Source organism: Anastrepha obliqua, chromosome 3 (genome assembly GCF_027943255.1).
Source record: "Anastrepha obliqua isolate idAnaObli1 chromosome 3, idAnaObli1_1.0, whole genome shotgun sequence".
Classification (NCBI taxonomy): Eukaryota; Metazoa; Arthropoda; class Insecta; order Diptera; family Tephritidae; genus Anastrepha; species Anastrepha obliqua.
In genome coordinates, this window is record NC_072894.1 from 94,237,673 (window position 1) to 94,259,587 (window position 21,915).

The 21,915-nt window shown below is 37.4% G+C and overlaps 1 protein-coding gene across 1 annotated transcript in view; it reads left to right on the forward strand.

The window, feature by feature from the left end:
• The window catches only part of LOC129243049 (protein still life, isoforms C/SIF type 2), a 297,252-nt gene that overhangs the window by 100,885 nt on the left and 174,452 nt on the right, over positions 1-21,915 (forward strand). The window contains exon 6 of the mRNA XM_054880124.1: positions 13,423-13,650. Within this exon, the coding sequence (XP_054736099.1) occupies positions 13,423-13,650 (228 nt within the window). The remainder of the gene's footprint in view (positions 1-13,422; positions 13,651-21,915) is intronic.

Consider the following 21,915-nt stretch of genomic DNA (forward strand, 5'->3'; position numbering starts at 1 on the left):
CCCCTATTCCTCGTCGTTCTTTGGAATTAGGCATTCTACAAACGTCGTTACACCGTATTTTGCATAAAGTTTTGGGTCTTAAGGCTTATAAAGTCCAGTTAACACAAGAACTCAAGCCGGCCTATCATTGCATGCTATGCATAAAAATGATCCGGAACTCCATCGAAAAAATCTTCTTGAGTGATGAGGCCCATTTCCACCTCGGTGGCTTCGTCAACAAAATTGTCGGATCTTGGGCTGTTTATCCTCAACGTGTGACTGTTTGGTGCGGTTTATGGTCCGGCGGAGTCATTGGACCTTACTTTTTCGAAAATGAAGCTATAGCAACAGTTACGGTGATTGGATTGCGCTATCGAGAGATGATTAAAGATTTTTTATGGCCGAAATTGGATGGTTATGATCTGGACAACGATTATTTTCAACAAGACGGCGCTACGTGCCAAACAAGCAACGAATCTTTAATCGTTTACGGGAATAACACCTTTTATTGGAAAACCCTTTATAATTAAAATAAACCGACTGAGTCACTTCAAACCTCGTCCGACACTCGATAATTGATTGATGACTAAGGCATGTGTAACAGCTCAGTGAGACAACGGTATATCAAATCATCTTAGCAAACGATGCAGAAAATAAATAAGTAAAAACACTTTCTTGACAGCTGGCTGAGTGTATTGGTTTTGTTTTTGCTTCCCTTGATAGATTCAAAGAGTAACTAAGTAGGTTAATGAAATAATTCTGAAAGGCTCGCCAAATTCAATGAGAAGGATTTGTTTCAGTTAAAGAAGTGCAAATAATTTTAATGTTTTGGTATGTCAAAACATTTTCTTGACAAACTGTACTCACTTTTAAATGCGATTTGTGCATTTTTGAGTGCATGCCACCAAAATTACTTTGAAGCTTAGTATTGGTTTTGTGCCACTGCATTTGCTGTTGAATTTGTTTACATAGCACCAAAGCACACTATTTGGGCATGAGTGCAATCAAGAGCTATGGGGTATTTTGATGTCGTGCTTGGCTTTCACAATGACAGCAATAATAACAAGATATAAAATATAAACGCCGTTTAAATGGTCCGATAGTAAAATGGGGTTTAATTTAATATTCCCTTTAGTAGATATGCGAATATAACAGCAGATTCTATTCATGCAACATCTGTGCAATAAATATTAGCCGTGTTTTTCTTACACGCATATGTATGTATGTGCGCCTACAATACGCCCGTAGACAAGTGTCTATGATCCATAACAACATTTGGCATTACTATTCCACAAAAATCAAGTTAGGATTTATTGAAGTAAATTATGAACTGAAAAATGCAGCGATAAGAGGAGTTTTGAATTAATTGAAAATGTGAATACATATATTTGAATTGTTTGCAGAATTTTGAAAGTATGTTACAACTATGTGTGTCCATAACTAAGTCTTTAAGCGCATATATTTACATTCATATGAAGCTTCATAAAAATGTTAAATGTCCATTTCAATTCAACCGGGCTATTCGGGTCATGTTCTTCGATTTCGATGTAACTCAAATATGTTGCTCTCTGGTCAAAATAATGAGACACGTATTTTTTTGTTCGCCCGAAAAATTTTTTTTTCAAGCTTTATCGGCAATTTTGTTTTTCGGCTCAAAATCGATTTTTTTTAAATAAATAAGAAAAAAATTTTTTGAAAGGCTCATAACTTAGTCAAAAATTAACCGATTTTACTAATTTTGGGTTCAAAATGATTCTCATTACTTACAGTTGCGAAAAAGTAGTTGAACATTTTTTATGGGTGTTTGGCCGAGCTCCTCCTCCTATTTGTGGTGTGCGTCTTGATGTTGTTCCACAAAATGGAGGAGCCTACTGTTTCAAGCCGACTCCGAACGGCAGACATTTTTATGAGGAGCTTTTTCATTGCAGAAATACACTCGGAGGTTTGTCATTGCCTGCCGAGGGGCGACCGGTATTAGAAAAATGTTTTTCTTAATTTTGGTGTTTCACCGAGATTCAAACCAACGTTCTCTCTGTGAATTCCGAATGGTAATCACGCATCAACCCATTCGGTTACGGCGGCCGCCGTGGTTCAACGAATTTAAGCGTGAGCGAACATCCGTTTTTGATGAAAATCGGCCAGGATGTTCAACAGACGTGGTTACCGAGGAAATCATTCAACAAGTCCACGACATGATTCTCGCTGATCGACGAATGAAAATGCGCAAAGTAACAGAGACCATAAGTGTGTCGACCGGAACGGCAATTAATATTTTACAAAATAAGTTGGCGATGAAAAAATTGGGCGATGGGTCCGCAATTGCTCACAAGCAACAACAAGTGGATGCGGCTGTTAACTTTGAAGTAGTGTTTGGAGCAATTTAAGTGAGATATAAAGGAATTTTTGCATCGAGTTGTCACCGTTGATGAAAACTAGACTCTTCATTACACACCAAAACACACAATCAAAACAATTTCTCCCGATGAATCTGCTCCAAAGAAGGCGAAGACAGTCCCATCAGCCAGAAATTTAATAGCGACGATTTTTTGGGATGTGAACGGCATCATCCCATCGGATTTTTTAGAAAAGGGAAAAACGATCACTGCACAATACTACAGTGAGTTATTGTACCGCTTTCACAAAAAATTTGAGGAGACACAGCTAAGGTGGACTTAAAAAAGAAAGTTTACATAGCTTCTACTCAAATATGAACGAGACGTTATCAATAAAACGGTCCGTGGATGACATATGGCAAAAATAAATTTTTTGTTTTTTGGTAGGACTGTTATAAGCTTACATGGCAAATTTCAGCGTGATATGTCACATAGTTTGTTTTATGTGCTACTGTAAACAAGTCAAGCTCGAGTGTGTTCTTCGAATTTAACGATGGAAATTCAAAGAATTTGTTTGAAATTTTGTTATTCCAACAAAATTTCGACTTTAGACGCCTTAAAAATGTTGCAGACAACCTATGGGGACTCTGCTCTATCGCGTGCACGTTTTATTGATAACGTCTCGTTCATATTTGAGCAGAAGGTATATTATATTAAACAAAGGTTCATAAGTAACAACATTTAAACTTGTCGCGAAGTTCCTGAAGAAAAATGTTTTTCAATTTTATTATTTCCTTTACGCGTCTACATACATATATATGTGCATGAAGTGCTTCTGTTCGAACTCAACTAACCGAGCAAAGTGTTGACCGATCATTCTCCAATTGTACAAATATTATGTTATACATCAGCAATTACTTTACACATCGTAGCTGCTGCTGGTGCAGAATGCCATTTTCACCTGGCTACCTGAAAAATTCTCATATAAGCTACTCATAAAAGTGTACGTATGTACGTCTGTATAAGTTTATACTGTTCATATGCAGCTGGTGTACACGAAAATTTCGTGTGCTCATAAAGCAATTATTCCGCCCCTCTGGTGGCCATATATACATACTCGTATGAGAGAAGGTCACAGGGCGAGAAATTATTCGTTAGCCTGCAAGCATTGAAGTGAAAACATGCACGAATTTACACGTGCTTGCACTTGCCACCTTAACCCTTTCAATACTGGAAAATGGCTGTCCGCTTGGCACTCGACATTCTCAACAAAAAATATAAAATAAAAATATAAAATGGGCTTGTATGTGTCTGAAATATTTATAAAAATACATTGGCAGTATAATAATTTTCTGGTACTTCGGGACCAACAAAAATTTTACACTACAAATAAAACCTGCGAATCGACACAGGTGCCAGCGTAGCGCTAATTAGACGAATGCATGCAATGTTGAGGTCACTGACTGTCTACAAAGAGATATTAAAATTATTATTCGCGCAAATCTGAGCATTTATCCGTGCAAAAGGTTATACTGCGAACATAATTAAATATTCCACCTGTCGCTTTAATTAAAATTAATGCCAAGTTTAAAATCATTTTGGATGGCGACAAGGGTAAAAAATAACAAATATACAAGTATTTCATCCTTCGACGATGTAGCGAAAATTTAATTCCAGTGTACCTTTAAATTCGCGCTACCGTACCGTATAATTAACGCTACTCATTACCAATATTAATGGTCACTCTAAATACAATAAAAATAAGTTTAAATATGCAGACTGAAAGAAAAATAAATGTATTGAAGTATATTGCGGTGAAAAACTCTTGCAAAATCACTAAGATTTATTATGGATAATTTGGCGCGTACGACGTACAAGTACATGCGCACCCTCCTGCGCATAAAAGGGTACTCTCATCAGCAACTGTTTGTGTTAATGCCAGTATTATTAGATAGATCAACAATTAGTTCCAAAATAGCAATAGATATCACAGCAGTCAAATAAAGCGGATAATAATGGCCTCTCAATTGAGCAAGCAGCACTTCATCAGTGTTAAGCGACCAGAAGCCATCAACTAAGAGCAAACACAAGGATATCAAATTAGGTGGAATTCATTAGAACACATGCATGGTATGCACAATGTATGTATGTACATACATATATACACAAGTATGTGGAACGTCAAAATAGTCTCGCCAAGGGGGTATAATTAATCTTAATAGCATACAGGTGCATGCAATTCAGATTAGGTTCCACATTCCTAATTCATACTTCGAAGCGAATATAGATATGGATGTATGTATCTCTACGATTGGAATATGCATGTAAATATGAGCGAACTAGTGTATACATACATTCATACATAAGTATATACAAATTTTATAATTCGCTTAAGAATTTTGAATTAATTAGTTATCGCCTCTGCGCTATGATATTAGAATTTGATTCATCACACACAAATACACACACCAACGCACATTTGACTTATATATACATATGTATTAGAGGTGCCCTATTTTGTGTGGACAACTATAAAAATTTAGCTTTTTGTTGATCGTCGGCAGCATATTTTTTCCTTTTTACCTAACTTAAACTCAAAAATTTAAGTCGATCGGATAAGGTTTGATGCCAAAATCCATGTATTCTCGAACTAGATATGTTCTATATATTCGAAACCGTAATGGTTTTATCCATAAGTATTGTTATGCACAATAACAAAAACGAAAACGACACCGACTATAAAAAATTTGCACGCCGATACGCGTAGTCCCTTGTAATATTAGTATTAGTATTACTCAAGGAATTATTACCTTTAGAATTTTTGCAAAATATAAAGAAGTCACTTCATGTAATACTTGACCCCAAGCTCCATTGGAAGCTGCACATCGAAAATTGATTTAAGCAAGTCAGTATAGTTTGTTATTTCTGTAAATCTATGCTCGACGAAAAATTGAATCTCAAGCCACGTGTCGTAGTCTGGATGTACAACTTAGTGTTTCTCCCAATTTTAACATATGGTTGCCTAGTTTGGTGGTGAAGGGTTATAACACCACTTAATTAGAGAGAGTGCAAAGGACTGCCTGGGGCATGTATTGGGATGGGGAATAAGTTCGTAGCGTTTATTTAAATAAAAAACAATAATCATAAGTTAATCAATTATATATTCGCCGTTGCTGTTTACAACCTCTTCCCACCTCTCGACCAATTTGTTGATAGCTTTTCGCCAAAAATCGCCTGGTCTGGCGTCAAAGAAGTTGTAGAGGTTTTTTAAGAACCTCTTTATTATCGAAGGTAACACCCTCTAATTGGTTGGGAGCGGAAAAAATAGTAATCGGTCGGTGCAAGGTCCAGAAAATACGGCGGATGCTGAAGAACTTCCCATCCGAGCTCTTAGAGTGCGGCTTTGACGACTTGTGCAACATGTGGTCTGGCGTTCTCGTGAATGAGTATAGTTTGACAATGTCGATCAGGTCTTTTTAGTCGAATAGCCTCATTAATGCGGTGTAACATTCTGACCGTAACATTCTTTTCTAGGATTTCCCAGTGCACCAAGCCCTCTCAATCCCACCAAACACATCTTCTTTGGATGAAGATCCGGCTTGACCCACGCCTTTCTTTGCTCCATATTGATGTATAGGCACCATTTCTCATCTCTCGTGACGATTCGGTACAAAAGGTGTTGCTTATAACAGCGTGTCGCTCGATGGCGTGCGAGATGTTGAGAAGCAATTTGAAAGCGACTTTCTTTGTTTTCTTCGTTGAGCTCGTAAGGCACTCAGGCTCCCAATTTTTCAGTAAATCCCATTGAATGAACGTGATTCAGAAGCGTATTATGATCGCAGTTAATTTTTTCTGCCAATTCACTACTGGTTTGGCGACCGTTCCCCTTCAAAAGTAATTTGAGACGTTCTTCATCGAATTCAGAGGGCCTTCCGCTGCGCGACGTGTCGTTTTTAAACTTTGCAAACCATTTCCGTGCTGTAGACTCGCCTATAATACCATCTCCATACGCGTCGCAAATATCCCGGACTGCTTCGGCAGATTTCTTATCTCGATGAAAGGTAAGGTGTCGAAGTTTTGATTTTTGCCTCGTGCGTATTCCATTTCTAAGTTTCAAAACTAATAAAAAATTAAATAACTAAAAAAATACAATTAACATAGTTTTGTATAGCAGAAAGAGTTCCATAGAATGAATACTTACCATTTCCCAAACAGCAAACAAATCGTTGTAAAATAAATGAAAATATAGAAACGCTATGAACTTATACCCCAATTTAATAGAAAATGCCTCACTGCCGACATTAACGTCTTGCTGCACTAACTTTCCGTTGATCTTCAAGTTCAATCCATTGTTGCTCAGAGCGCTATGAGGTCGAATGAGGTTGACATCTGGAAACAATCTCCTCTAGGATATGGTAGCATTTTGAGGTATTTATCCTCTCTTCTCTGTACTTCGTACATATTTCTCCCTCCGCAAACTAGGTTTTTAGTGTTGGGGTAGTGCTATCTTTGCAAGGCAGCTAGATTGGGAGGAGGAGAGTCAAAGGTACCTCTGCTTTCACCGACGGATGGAATCTGGAGTTGGAGCTGCTCTAAATCCGCCAATATTTCAGACTCTTTTAAACTGACGGGAACTACATATGTAAATAATAGTGATTTTCAAGTAGAGGTCTTCGCGATCCTGCATTCATGTAAAATGCTTAGTGATCGCTGGTGGGAGGAAGATCGTAATGGAAAAAATATTCTAGAAAGAGCAGCGAAAATACTGTGACAACAAGCACGAATACCACTTGGCGAGAGCCATAAATGTGTACGCAAATTACTGAAATTATGCTGCAGCTAAGCATTAGAAGCTAAAACTCAGTTTCTCAAAAAATTGTGTGATTTGGCGTTGCTGTTCAAAATGCCTTAGAAAAAATGGGGGGGAAATCATATTATTAATAGAATCCAAGAATCCAAGATAATGAAATTAAATTTCAGATTTACTTCGGTTTTTGTTATTCGACATTTAGTTTTTTTTTTACTGTAAAATATGATTTATAATTCATTTGGAGAATCAAAGTAGATTTTATCGCAATATTTGTGAGTTTGTGATGAAAACATAGGAATATCTTTTTATGAAAAATTGGTGGTATGAAATTGTATGAACCAAGTTTGGGTATGTCATTTGACACAGCTGCGAGTATTACAGGCATTAAAGCAGGAATGGAGTGGTACTTGCGAACGAGACGTAAACTTTATCAAAGATTTTTTATAAAATATTGGCAAACGACAAAGAAGAAATCAACTGCTGCTTCAAGTTAAGGAAGTCTGCCGAATGGCATAATTTTCATACAAGAAATGAAATTTACATAATTTTAAAAAAAGGATATAATTTGTTCTTACACCCTCTTGAAGAAGTAAAATAAATAGTTAACCACTATATAAGTAAAGCTAAAAATTAAAGAAACATTTAATTAAGAAAATTTAATTTAAATATTTTCCCCCTCGATGATTCACAAAATTAGATTTTTCATAAATTGGAAGCAAAAAAATACATAAGATAAAATTGAAAATTATATCAATTTCCATGGATAGCTTCAACACTTTACATAGAGTGCGACGAGATGAAGCAGTGCCAAGTAGTGCCATATTTATTATATAGTGATACGGACCATAGTATAGAGAAATACATAATGAAACGAAACATATTTTAACGGCATTGATGCATATTTACCTTTTTCAATGCTTAGTTTAAATACTTAATTTCGGTTGAAAAAAAATTTCAATTCAAATAAGTTCAGCTTGCCCATTATCCACCGTATTGTAGTCAAACATCTGACAAAGAATGTAAGCGCCAGGTATATATGCACAAACACTTATATATTGTACAGGTACCTTCTGCTCAAATATGAACGAGACGTTATCAACAAAACGGTCCGCGGATGACATATGGCAAAAATAAATTTTTTGTTTTTTGGTAGGACTTACCCTGTTTCCCAAGCTCAAGTTGCCGCTCCGTGGAAAACATTTTGAGACAATTGAAGTCATAAAAGAGAATTCGAAGAACACACTCGAGCTTGACTTGTTTACAGTAGCACAGAAAACAAACTATGTGACATATCACGCTGAAATTTGCCATGTAAGCTTATAACAGTCCTACCAAAAAACAAAAAAATTATTTTTGCCATATGTCATCCGCGGACTGTTTTATTGATAACGTCTCGTTCATATTTGAGCAGAAGGTATGTTAGTAAATAATTAATAAGACTTATTACAATATTTTTTTAGATATAGCAGTATATTTAAAACAAATATTTTTAATTTACATGACTTTTTACCAAGTCTTCAATCGTCAAAAGTGTCGTTGTAATTATATACTAATTTTTTTAAATTTTTTATTATTATATTTAATAGCAAAAGCATTTAGCAGCAAAAACATGCCATAACGCACGGTTTTCAAATACACATACCTGCATATACATACAGTATAATTACTCATATGAATATTTTACAATTTCCATACAATTTAATGGAATTGACTATTACGTAGATTTTATCAGGAACAACAACTAAATGTCCACAACGGTTTTTTCATGCTTTTATCAAAATGTTCAGAAAAACCTTACAACATATAATTATTAAATTATTAATGCAAAATGAAAAATAAAGTGATTGATCAGAACACACAAAAAATTAAATACAAGATTAATTAAAACTGTTGCTGCTTCCCAGCAGGGAAATGTGTTAGTACCAAACTGGAGTGCTTCTAAGTACATAGTTATTGGTAGTTCGCGCTCATTCTTTTTTTCCAATATAAGTAAATGGTGGGTTTTCATTGCAAATGTAAATTTTCCCCACTACATCTATTTTACGATAGTTCGATACTGCAACCTGCTGGAAGAAAGGCGCATACGCTCAGTTCAACCCATCTCTGTCTTAAATTTAATAAGGGAACTGGGTTTGGTTGACGTACTATTATGAGTAGTGGGCCATGAAATTGAACTACAAACCTTAGACAGAATATATTCTAATCTGCAGCATCTTATTTTCAAACATACTTTTATGTTTGAATAAAACCCAGTAAAAGATTTATAAGGACTACGCGGCTTCAATATTTTGCAAATACCAATTTGTGAAGTGGATGTTCACAGTAAGTGACTGGAAGTCCCCAGACCCTTTGCGATAACGATATGATCTTGTAGAAAGTGCTAGGAACTTATTGAAATTTTTGCTACTGCAAATATCCTAGTATCAGATGATGAAACGCAGTTCAACCCTGTCGAGTTCTAAGGCTTTTTGAAGAAAAATATTATATAATAGTTCACTAACAGTGGAGTGTCAAAAAAGGACAAGCTAAAAGATTTTTACGGACGATTAGATGGAAAACGAAGTCATATGTATACATGGGAACATGTAAAATGAGCTTACTCAATTTTTTCCTGAATGAATAAAATTAATAAATAAAATAAAATTTGCAATCAAATTGAATCGTTTTATACTAGGATTTTCCATTTCTTTCTTTTTAAGTTGTTAAGGAGCAAATCGCTAACCAAACCTTTACGAAATATTTCAGTGATTGGATTACTGTAGCCCGTTTCTGTAAGGCCGTGGTTAAACTGAAATTTTGTTTAGCAAATGCCATGCAATTGTTGTTGCACCGAAAACGAAGTGAGAGAGTTCGCCGACTCTCACACCGAACGAAATTTGTCCGGGTAAACAGATGTAAAATGCGGTGTTGCCATGCAAAAAATTATTGAAGATTACATCATAAACCAAAAGACAGCAAAATCAATATCGTCCTCGGTTTTGAAGCTCGAATAATATTCGCTTAAATGTTACACCTTTCTTTATCAAATTTCTGTAGTCTTCTAACCAAAATTTTAAATTTTTTGCACACTCCTTTACCGCTTGTATATAACTATATCCACGAGTGTCATAATCCGAAATATGAATTTTTCAGTGACGAGTTGTAGGTACGTTTGCCGATATGACAATTCAAGAACAAAAACCATTCCAACTACAATTTTCTTGGAGCTTGGGGTGTGAGTTTCAATTGCGTATTCTCTCTGTAATGAATGAAATGAAGTGAAACAAATAAACAGGCTTCACTTCGTTTATGTTTGAACTCTGACTACAACACATGCGATAACTAGCCATATCAAAGTTTGCAAGGGAATCCGATCCTACCTAAACTTGCTCCCCTGGAAGCAAACCAATATTTCAGCACACCAACAACTGAGTTGAAATGAAAATCCAAGAGTTACAGTTAGAAACTAGCTGACGACCAAAAAATTGCTAATTTGGTAAAATAATATAGGCGAAAGGTATTGTGCACTATCAAGTGAGGAAGGCTAAAGGAAAAGTAGTGAGGGACAACCAAGAGAATTGAAAACGCATGAAAAACTACCAACCATAAACATATTGGCGGGTTAAAAAAGTTCCAAAACAGAAAAACCAATCAAACAACTAGAAATGTTGAAATTTTAACACAGACGCACAAAAAAACTCGAACTAGAGAGACTTGTATTGAATTTTTCATTAATTTACGTTTCATGTTATGCTGCGACATTTTATTGTACAAATTTTTTATAGTATTTTTTTTGAGTGCAGCTGTTGAGCATGTACATCCATATTTTGCGCCCTGATTTTAAAAACAAAACACCAATATCAATTGGCACAACAAACATTTCACTTTTTAAAATGATTTGAATAGAATGTGCAACTTGGCAATAGCTTAATTGACTTAATTTAACTTGTTATTTGTAAATACGTATTTATATATAATAACTATGTATGCATGCTATACATACACACATACAATTAGGCGTCTTCGATTCGCTATTTATGGGTTCTGATCACATGAGCAAGATTCGCCTCCTACAACTGGTACAACTCTTTATTTTCAATTCAGCCAACTCTTTATCAAGAGAGTTTCATTAGACTAATTCGCATTAAGTGCTTCCAGTAATTTTTGACAGCTTTTTTCCAGCACTACATATGTTTCTTAATTCCAGTTGGTTCATCTATTCGCCACTTGCTAACGCTTGTCTAGTCGAAGAGACCTTTTATTAGTTCAATTAACAGATTTGTCTTACCACCAGACAGGCATGAAAATTGAGAAGCTTTAAAATAGAGCCTTCTTCTGGATTCGTATAAATTATTATCTTGTATATTATAACATGAACTCTCCTTAAAACAAATAGTCACTTATAGTTTTTAGACTCACCTCACACTTCAACTTTCATAAACGTCAATGAAAACGTTAAGCTTTCTAACGGCATCTATGGGTTTTTCAGTAAGAGCGCTTCAACTTTTGAACTTTTTTGAATAAAACACAAACGGTTTGACTTTTTTAACTAATTTTTTTTTTTATTATCGAGTTTGAACATATACATTTAAGTATGAAATTCGATTTCTTTTGCATGAGCACCGCGTGCACGTTTTACGAAGTCCAATCGTTGAACCCAATTTTCGACCACTCTTTTGCATAAATCGGCCGAAATTCCAGCAATTTCGCGTTCAATATTGACTCTGAGCTCACAAATCGTCGCCGACTTGTTACTGTAGACCAATGACTTCACATAACCCCAAAACGGGACGGCTTGTAAAATGGACCGTAAAATGGCCGTAATGCTCTTAAAGTAGCAGCAACAGAACGATTATTTTCATAAAAAATTTGAACGATTTGCAATCGTTGCTCAAGTGTGTAGCGTTCCATGATGAAATGTATACTAATGAAGTTTACAAATGACAAGCGAAAAATAAAAAATATTGCGTCGTTCGCGCTCCCTGTCGGAAAAAAGTTGAAGCGCACCTATTAAAAACCCTATACGTACATATTACGCTCAGAATGTCATGCCATGATGATATTGGCTAAAAACTAAAAAGGTATTATTTTCTCAAAAACTGCAAGATTTAGATAGATCACTTTTTATTTCAGCAAAATATAAAAATCTAGGGAGTGGTTTGAGTTTTTGTTTATTTCAATTTTACTATCGCCCAATAATCGCCAATAATCGCGGCCGCCGTAGCCGAATGGGTTGGTGCGTGATTACCATTCGGAACTCACAGAGAGAACGTAGACTCGAATCTCGGTGAAACACTAAAATTAAGAAAAACATTTTTCTAATAGCGGTCGCCCCTCGGCAGGTAATGGCAAACCTCCGAGTGTATTTCTGCTCCTCATAAAAATATCTGCCGTTCGGAATCGGCTTAAAACTGTAGGTCCCTCTATTTGTGGAACAACATCAAGACGCACACCACAAATAGGAGGAGGAGCTCGGCCAAACACCCAAAAAGAGTGTACGCGCCAATTATAAAGGAAGGTTAAGTTTCAAGGGCTGATTTAAAATAAAATACAATTTTTTATTGTATGTATGGCACAATTACGCGGCCTCGGCGGCACACCTCCATCCGATGGTCCAAATTTTCGATGACGCTGAGCCATAATTGAGGTTCTATGCCGTTAATGTGCCGAATTATCTCATTGGCTGTTGAATTGTTGCTGGCTTATCGACGTACACCTTTTCTTTCAAATAACCCCAAAGAAAGAAGTCCAACGGTGTCGTTCAGGTGTGATTCACATTCAACATCGGCCCTTAACATTTAACCACCCTTTACATATATGTATAATAATCGCCAACAAATAAAAATACTCTGCTGCGGTAAAATTGTCCAGTGAAATAAGCCAATGTTTAACAAATTTCAGATTTCCTGTTTTTGTTTTGGCGAAACCACATCACCAATTTGATGGAAAATTTCAGTAAAGGATATGCGTAGTTGGCTGAAATACCAACAGTGAAATATTTATTAATTTCTAGTAAGTTATTTCATATACACACACGAATATTTTCCTACCAAACATTTTCATCTTACAAGTGAAGAGTAAAGCCGCTTCTGTGTTATGAGCTTCGTGCACTGTCATATGGGCGTTGATTGGAAATTAGTTTTAAACATTTATTTATTGTATTTATTGTATTTATTTTCAGGAATTTCATTACTATTTAAGTATTCCTCAAATTTGAAACGTGTGTTACAATATTTTAATAACTTTCTCTTCCTTTTTGCTTTCGAATTTTCGTGCCTTTCACATAACTTTTATATCTATTTTCTTTCTACACTTTTTCAGATGAATTCACGTGACGAACCAGAAAAAACCTTCAAAGTTGCCATGCCTGATAACGCATATGCTACAGTTTATTTACGTGACGCCATGTCGGTGGAAGAATTTTTGGCCAGCGCCTGTGCTCGTCGCAATCTGAATCCGATGGAACATTTCGTACGTGTGAAGAAGCGACGTGACATGGAGGATCACAACTACTTTGTGCCACATCGTAATGATTTGATTGAAAATTACGTAAGTACAAGGTTGCATATGTACTTATGTGCTTATGTATATTATAAGTACAGTTTATATTTTATGTGACGCATTATTAAAGAATGATGCGCAGAGACCTACGTGAAAGTTAAGGGTTTTTCGGCAGCTGCGCTCGCACTTTGGCAATTAATAGCGGCCATCTTGGCATTTGGTAACGGTTTTGCTTAACGGTTGCTGCAAATGGAAAGTAACATAATCCATCATTTTGAGGCTTCAGGTTTTCCCAAATCGCTGCCTGATGAACATTTTCTAACATTTTTGCTAAAAATACGCAAATTGAGTCTGCCGAAGTGCTCATAAAACGCCAATAATGGAGATGGATTGGTCATACTCTCCGCAAGGACAAAATATGCATTGCCCAAAAGGCACTGGAGTGGAATCCGCTGGGAATGCTGGCCGCAAGCCTAGTAGACCAAGGGAAACTGGGAGACGAACAGTCGAAACGCGTCAGAATTGTTAAAATTTATCATCAAAACTAATGCTCTGTTCGGCAAACATTCGCAAAATAATTTTCTGTGATGACGCTCATTACTTGCTAAGTGGTTTTGCAAATAAGAAAAAAATTGCTGGATTTCGGGGACGAGAAAAAAACGGCACTATTTGGCGTGAATGTTACTCCGATTTCGGCTGGATACAAATGCTTCTGCCGATATAGAATTCGTTACCTTATTTTCTGACAATGGCAGAGGAAATAAATATTATAATTTGCATAAGATCGGACGAGTTGCATTGTGGGTTGTGGTCAAAGTCGCTTAAGCAGTTACTGTACCTTTTAAGAAGAAGAGGAAGGTGAATAACCGTAATTGCAAGCGTAGAAAATCAAAGCTCAATGGTTTCAAATTCACGGTCTCAAGATCATCTGTGTACAGTTTAGTATGAGTTTCTCAAATTCACCGATTATATCATGATAGGATCGTCCCCTTCATACTTGACTACTTCTCTTAGCTCCCTCGAATGAAGTGGCTGTAAAGAATCGTAGGGTAGGTAGGCCGAAACTATGATAGCCTCGACACTGTTCTCCGGAGCATAGCTCTTTTAACATCGTGTGTTCGGTCAACCTCGGCATGATAATACATGCTCGCGGTCTCACATTCCCTTCACAATGAAGTATTTGTCCCCACAACATAGCACTTAGACCACAGATACGCTTGTGACATACCCATGGTTCTTGTATTAGTATTATGTGTGGGTTTGTTTGCAGTTTAGTATGCCTACGGCACACTACGGACGCTTTGCTATGCTGCAGATATATCTGTGTAAATATTACTTCAGTCATGAGACTGAGTATATTTACGCTTTGTCCTCCACCTTATCCTGGACCACAGATGTAGGTGAGGACGGCCCCCGTACTGCGACTTAAGAACGTTGAGGGACCCAAGATCGATACCCAGCACCAGGTAGGAACCCGCTTCCGAAGTGGTAGCGGATTTTTGCCTGGTGCACGAGTATGCGTGTGAGGAGTTCTGCTGAACTACAGAAAGGACCCGGAATCCAGACACTCGCTCGTACCAGCCTTTCTTTGCTACTCTCAACAAGAATGAACTTGCTGTTTTCGCAGGCTGGAATTTTTGCTATCGCTTTTTCCAGCCATTCTCGGGAAAAAGCATAGAAACAGTGCACCTTTACAATGCCGCTCACCACGATTCTACTCTCGAAAGTCGGCACGTCTTTCGACTCACCGATAGCTTTCCACACATAGCTGTCAAGATAGTCGTGTTGCCCTCTGGACAGTAGACCGTCTTGTTTATCGGTATGTATATCCGCCGTCATCGTCTTTGGTGTCATTCTCGCAAATGATTCGCCAGACGTTGACGGAAGAGTGTCATTCGACATTTGAGGTGCCTTAGCCTTTGCTTTGTCGGGTAAAGTTGTATCTGCCTTGGATTGGGTCGATGATGCATGCATTTCCGAGTTCCGTCTCTCGACTTTCCTCTTCTTTGCTTTTCTCCTCTTCCCGGTCGTTGGCACAGACCCCGTTTCGTTTCCGAAAGAGTGTAACGTTACAGAGGAATCCTCTGTTCTGCCACGCTTTCCCGTTTCCATAACAGTTGTCGAAGTTGACGGAGCTTGAGTACTTACCTTAGCTAATGCTTCGACTTTCTTCACCTTCTGTTTTCTTCGTTTGATCTGCCTTGCGGATAGACCAACACCTGCTTTCGAGTCTCCAATAACTTCAGTCTTTTTACCAGTACTTACCTGATTCGCACCAGGTTTGAGCGTTGTCAGAGACTTACTCGGTATCAGAGATCCATCTGAATCTACTGAGAGATTGCCCGCCATCTCCACATCCTCCACAACTTGTTCAGTTGCTTCGGATCGTTTCGACGACGGTGTACCGGTCACACTCACTCGGCTCTCCATTGGCATAGCCAATGTGCCATGTTCCTCCGGAACCCTGGGTGTCACTTCCCGCCATAGGGGGGGGTGAGGGGTTCGGACATGCACTTCCGATGCCCGAGCGGAAGGGAGGATATCGTGAAAGTGGGTTACCTCGTGCAGAAACATCCATCTTTAACCTCCACATTGTAGAAAAATGCATTTTATACCTCCTGCCAGGTTGTCGGTACGATACTCTCCACATAGTACTTGGGTGACCACGAATTTCGCCGTTCCGCGGATGGGTGGATACCCAATTCCTAACGTGGGGTTAAATCACCACTTAAGCCTCATCCCCGCGGCAAGGAGACCGACATGGCAAGGTACTCGTAAGTACTTGTGCTCCAATTTATGACAAAGATTTCACGTTTGCTTCTTTTTTGAAAATTGCCGTTCACGTGGGGCGAGCATGGTTGTCGACCATTTTCAGTACTATTTCAATACTAAGCAAGTTTAATTGAAATATATTCATTTTTATTCGAATTATGACTAAATCGACTCCTCTCATAATTTTGAGTATTTTAGTAATATATTTATATGTTTATATCTATTTCGATTCATTCATGCTGTTACATACGGCCATAAAGTGAGCAAATTCATCATACCCTTTTTCACAAGTGCATGGGGATAAAACAAGAAGCATCACAACTTAAACGAACAGGAAGCAGAGTGAGCACATACTTCTAGTATGCGCATCCAATCCAAATGTTTGCAATGCAAACTTGTCTTATTTGATGGGTGAGCAACTGAACAGTACGAATGTTGTCATCAATGCGTCCATTTTTACTCTCTGAAGCTTTGGTCTCCCACAAGTTAGGTTCAATGTTTTGAAATAATTGAATAGCCATCCTGGCAGCCAGACCAGCCAGGGGTACAATAATACTTGTATCCGCCTTTCATTGCTGTCATCGTAGACGACGCTGTGGCTGTCACCACTAGTTGACAGTTGCCAATGTGCAATGACACATATGAATGAACATACACAAAACTTACATACACCCACATATACATGCATATAATTATATATGTATGTATTTATTAACTTGAGAGCACTGGAAACTCTTTCCAACATTCGAAGTGTTCATTCACCCTTTCAACTGCTGACTACCGACTGGTTCATGGTTGATGGCTGCAAGCTGCTGGCTGTTAGCGGCCCTCCGAGCAAAAGTTTGCAATGAACAATTTCATTAAAGCTTTTATGTGAATATGGCATACCACAATGTCATCACCATAATCACAAATACGGTCGAAAGTCATTGACATTTGACTGGCATATGGCAGGAGAGTTAAAAAAGTACAACAAGGGACATGCCACAAAAGAAAATTAGCTGTAGAAAAAAGGGAATTTTTGCAGATTTTTTTTAAATACTCACAATCAACTTATCTATTAAATGCATCACTTAAGTAAACGAGCATACGTGGACTCTAATTTACATATTTCATACCATATATATGGAGAGGCCACGAGTGGCTACAGTAAGAATGACTTACAATTTCATCAATAAGTATAATTGAGTGCTGAGGATACGAGTACACGAATGTGTGAAAATAAAATGCACTCACGCGCACAAAACTCATCCGGTCAATGTCACAGGTTACAGCAGAAAGTTTTAAACTGGTTTTGGATGGAGCGATAAAGTTCCTGTGTAGACGGAAGGAAGTGGTACGGAGTATTGAAGAAAACTTTTTGATAGCCCAGGTACATTATATGTATAACAAGAGGCATGTGCGAAATGGTACTGAAACCTTGTTAGCCAAGAGGCAAACTATTTATCGACATTCATATAAACACAATAGACGGAGACGATGGAAAAAGCAGACATCAACAATGTTTCGGATTCTGCAGTGTGACATCAGTCCTTTTGCCCACAAATCCCACTTATTTACGCCCACACCCCGACGGAGGAGCAGGACGATCCGACCAAAGTTTGTTTCTAAGAGGGTCTGGCACGTACATACCTGTATGTTATTAGCGTTGTCTCCACCACGACATAAAAATCGTGCTTGGCAAATTCAATGACGGAGCGGATAAAGAAGTTATTTTGGATCCCACAGTCGAAAAATACAGTGTAAACGACATAACATCAACTAATAGATTGAGGCTAACCAACTTCGCCGGAGCCCAAAAAATGGTAGTCTGCAGCACCAATTTCGTAAATGCGAAGCTAAATCGACCATGCTGCAATAGATGGAAGATATACTTCCAGAGTTTTAGATAAACATGAAATTTTACACTCTTTGCGAACCGCCGCCCAAAAAGGATTCAGATTTCAGTCATATCATACAAGAAAAGACGCTACCAAGCATGAGATGCTACATTATTTTAAAACAAACAAATATACTCACAGAAAGTTCGGATGCTCACAGAATGTTTCAAGACCAAAGCGTTTTGCTGTTAGAACAAAGACGGTGACTGACAGCTAAAGCATGCTCAAGCTATGGAGGAGCACTCCTCATAGCTGCTGAATAATGAAAGATCTACAGATATTGTAAAGACGAAACTGTCGTACTGTAATTCGACCATGACGATGGGGCCGACGAACTGCTGGCTATAATATTCAAGCATGGCGGCGAGGGCGGCGGGGAGTTGGTAAGGTGCTTGCATCAACTCCTACGCAAAACATGATCGATTGAAATTTATGAGCTCTGCCCATCCAAAAGAAGGGCGATCATGAAATCGATGCGAACTAACGCGCAATCAATCTTCTAAACATCGAGCGTTGCGGAAGGAGCTGTGTACCTACATATATGCAGGGACATTTGAATTTGATATCTCCGTAAAACTAATACGATTGTACACAGTAACATATCGCAATTCCAGCAGCCCCATTAGAATTGGAAAGGACCTCAATACCAAACGAGGTTTCAGACAGGCTTACTTGTTCTCCCTGATGTTGGAAAGAGATTTTCGAGCCGCGTAACTAAAACGCTTAAGCAGCTTTTTCTATAAAAGCACAAAATTTCCGGCGTGGGTCAATGATATTAATGAAGAAGTACAAGTTGATTTAGTAGCCACCGATAATAATGTCCAGCCTCAAAATCCAACGGAGTATCTACCTTACAACAATAGCGGCTTTGAACTAAGCACGTTTTAGCGATGCACCAAATGAAGGAAAACGGAAAGAAAATTTTCCTATAGAAATTTTGAACGATTTATATGAAAAATTCAATCAAAAAATTTCTTTCTAAGATTTATGTTATTATTATTAGTATGCTTTGCATATTGACATTTGCTTACACTCGCATTGTTTTTCAAAAATTTTAAAATATACTAGGATTACAAACAGAAAGCCAGCAGGGTGAGTTAGTTGTGCGTGACTACCATTCGGATACCCGTCGTCGGTGGTTCATCAATTATAGTATTTAAAAGTACTTATAACTATATCATATTTTTGAAGTAGCTTCAGTCCCGTAGAGTTCTTAAAATTAAAGAAGGGAGAAATTAAGGCACAGGAATATTAACCAATTTCTTTCGCTTTCTGCGGCGGCAATGCAATCACTAATCATTGTCACCAAATAACAGTTCATTAAAAATATTTTCCTCTGCGTTAAGCTTTTGTCAAAAAAAATATGTCACCACTCACTATTTCAAGTTGCTTCATTATCTCCAGTGAATAAAAATACTTTTAACAAAGGTAAAATCTTTGGCATGTCATTTGACTGAATTTTTTGCGGTTTTTAATATTCCAACGGTTTTTTATATTCGTGATTACTGATATATAAACTCTTTTTTGATTCATCACATACACATATATATATATATATATATGTATAATTGGCGCGTACACCCTTTTCGGGTGTTTGGCCGAGCTCCTCCTCCTATTTGTGGTGCGCGTCTTGATGTTGTTCCACAAATGGAGGGACCTACAGTTTCAAGCCGACTTCGAACATCAGATATTTTTTATGAGAAGCTTTTTCATGGCAGAAATACACTAGGAGGTTTGCCATTACCTGCCGAGGGGCGACCGCTATTAGAAAAATGTTTTTCTTAATTTTGGTGTTTCATCGAGATTCGAACCAACGTTCTCTCGAACGAATGCAATCACGCACCAACCCATTCGGCTACGACAGCCGCCAATCATTCATCACATAGGTAAATATAATAATTCCGTAAGTACTATTTAATAATATCGCTAATAAATTACGAGTTTCTAAAAGAGTGTTCCATTTTAATCCAAAATACATTAATGCACACTGCAATCTGCATTCAGTGATATGAAAATTAAAAGCTTTTTTAACCCTCGGCAGACATATTTATTTTTTTGTCCCAAACGACACACTGCGGTAAGTTTCGCCCCAATTCACAAACAGAGTTAAAGTTTTTATTTACACCTTTTTTTGTGATATTAATTAATGATTAATTTAATTTATTCAAAGATACCAGATAATATTTATAATAACATGCATTTATGGATTTTATTTACATAAAGAATTTTTTTTTCAGAAATAGGCTTTGCATTTTAAAGAAAAAAATATACATAGGTATATCGGAAATCTATCTTGGACTTCACAGAACTTTATAAATTAAAACTAAAGTGCAATAGTAAAAATACGAGAAAATAGCAAATTCCTAAAAATTAGTTAGTGAATTATTAGTTAGTTAGCTGCATTATATGGTTTGAACTATATTTTTGTATTAATTTTATTATACTTAAAAACTAAATAAAAAAATTATCAAAACTTATCAAATGGGGGTACACTTTCCTTTGCTGATAGTATGTACGTGCATATATTTAGCTGAATTTTGTCAAAGGTGAATTTTTATCCTTTTTGATTCCATTTATATACTGAGTGATTTTCATTTAGATCAATAATGACAATGTGGTTTAGAAGTTGGCCTCTAAAAGACGGCGAAGAGGAATTTTTTCTCTGATTTGGAAGATAAAATAATTGAGTTTGATGACGATGATAGTGCCCTAGGCTTGTTCTTTAAATTTCACCCAATCACCTTTTTAGATCTGCATAAATTAAGTGCGCACCATCTCCTAAGGAACTACCGCATGAATGCGAAGAGTAAAATCGGCGTTGCTACAATACAGCTAACGGTATATTTCCTGCTGTTAAAAATTAACAAACCTAAACCCATTAAACATTTTTTGATGTGACTCACACCCCAGAAAAAACTACCGCTGCACGCGCCGCAATCAGATTAAGGTATTCAGGCCATAAGCTAGACTTAAGTTACGGACACTCTAGCATTCTTAAAAATTTTGAGTTCATCCCCATGGTGCTGGATCATTGTACACCCACGCTCGGTCCGAGTGGACCTTTTTCCACTCATATTTCCTCAAGGGATGAGTGGGCGAGGTGTAATATTTGGCGGCAAAGCATGGCAAACACATTCACGGATGGGTCGAAGTTGGACGGAAGGGTTAGTCGGGGGGTATTCTGTGAAGAGCTGGCTAGAAAGGGAACTTTGGAGACGATTTCGTCGCAAAATGAGAGAATTGGAGTTCCTCTAAGACCTGTGGTCTTTTCTTAGAAATATGGGCCTGAAGTCAACCAAGTTTTTTGAAATCTCAAACAATGTGATAAATTGCAAAAAAACAGTGTATGATCAAAGTCAGGTTAACAAACGAAGGGTATTTCATCTTTATGAAAAGTAATTCGTAAGACACGTGGAATTTGTACTGCAGCAGTTGAACATGCATGCCGTGCTCTCAAAGAAATAGCAGTATCTTTCCAGACATATGGTATGAAAGGAAATTTCTTCATCTATTTATTAGGAATTCAAACACTCTCGGTAGGATTCAGATTACGATTTCATTATTGCAGCTATTCTGCTCTCATCATTGCACTAGCAATTAGTGGTAATTTGGAGAGGTGGTACGTATCGATGCTTTTACTTGTTTCTGGTATGGGAATGCA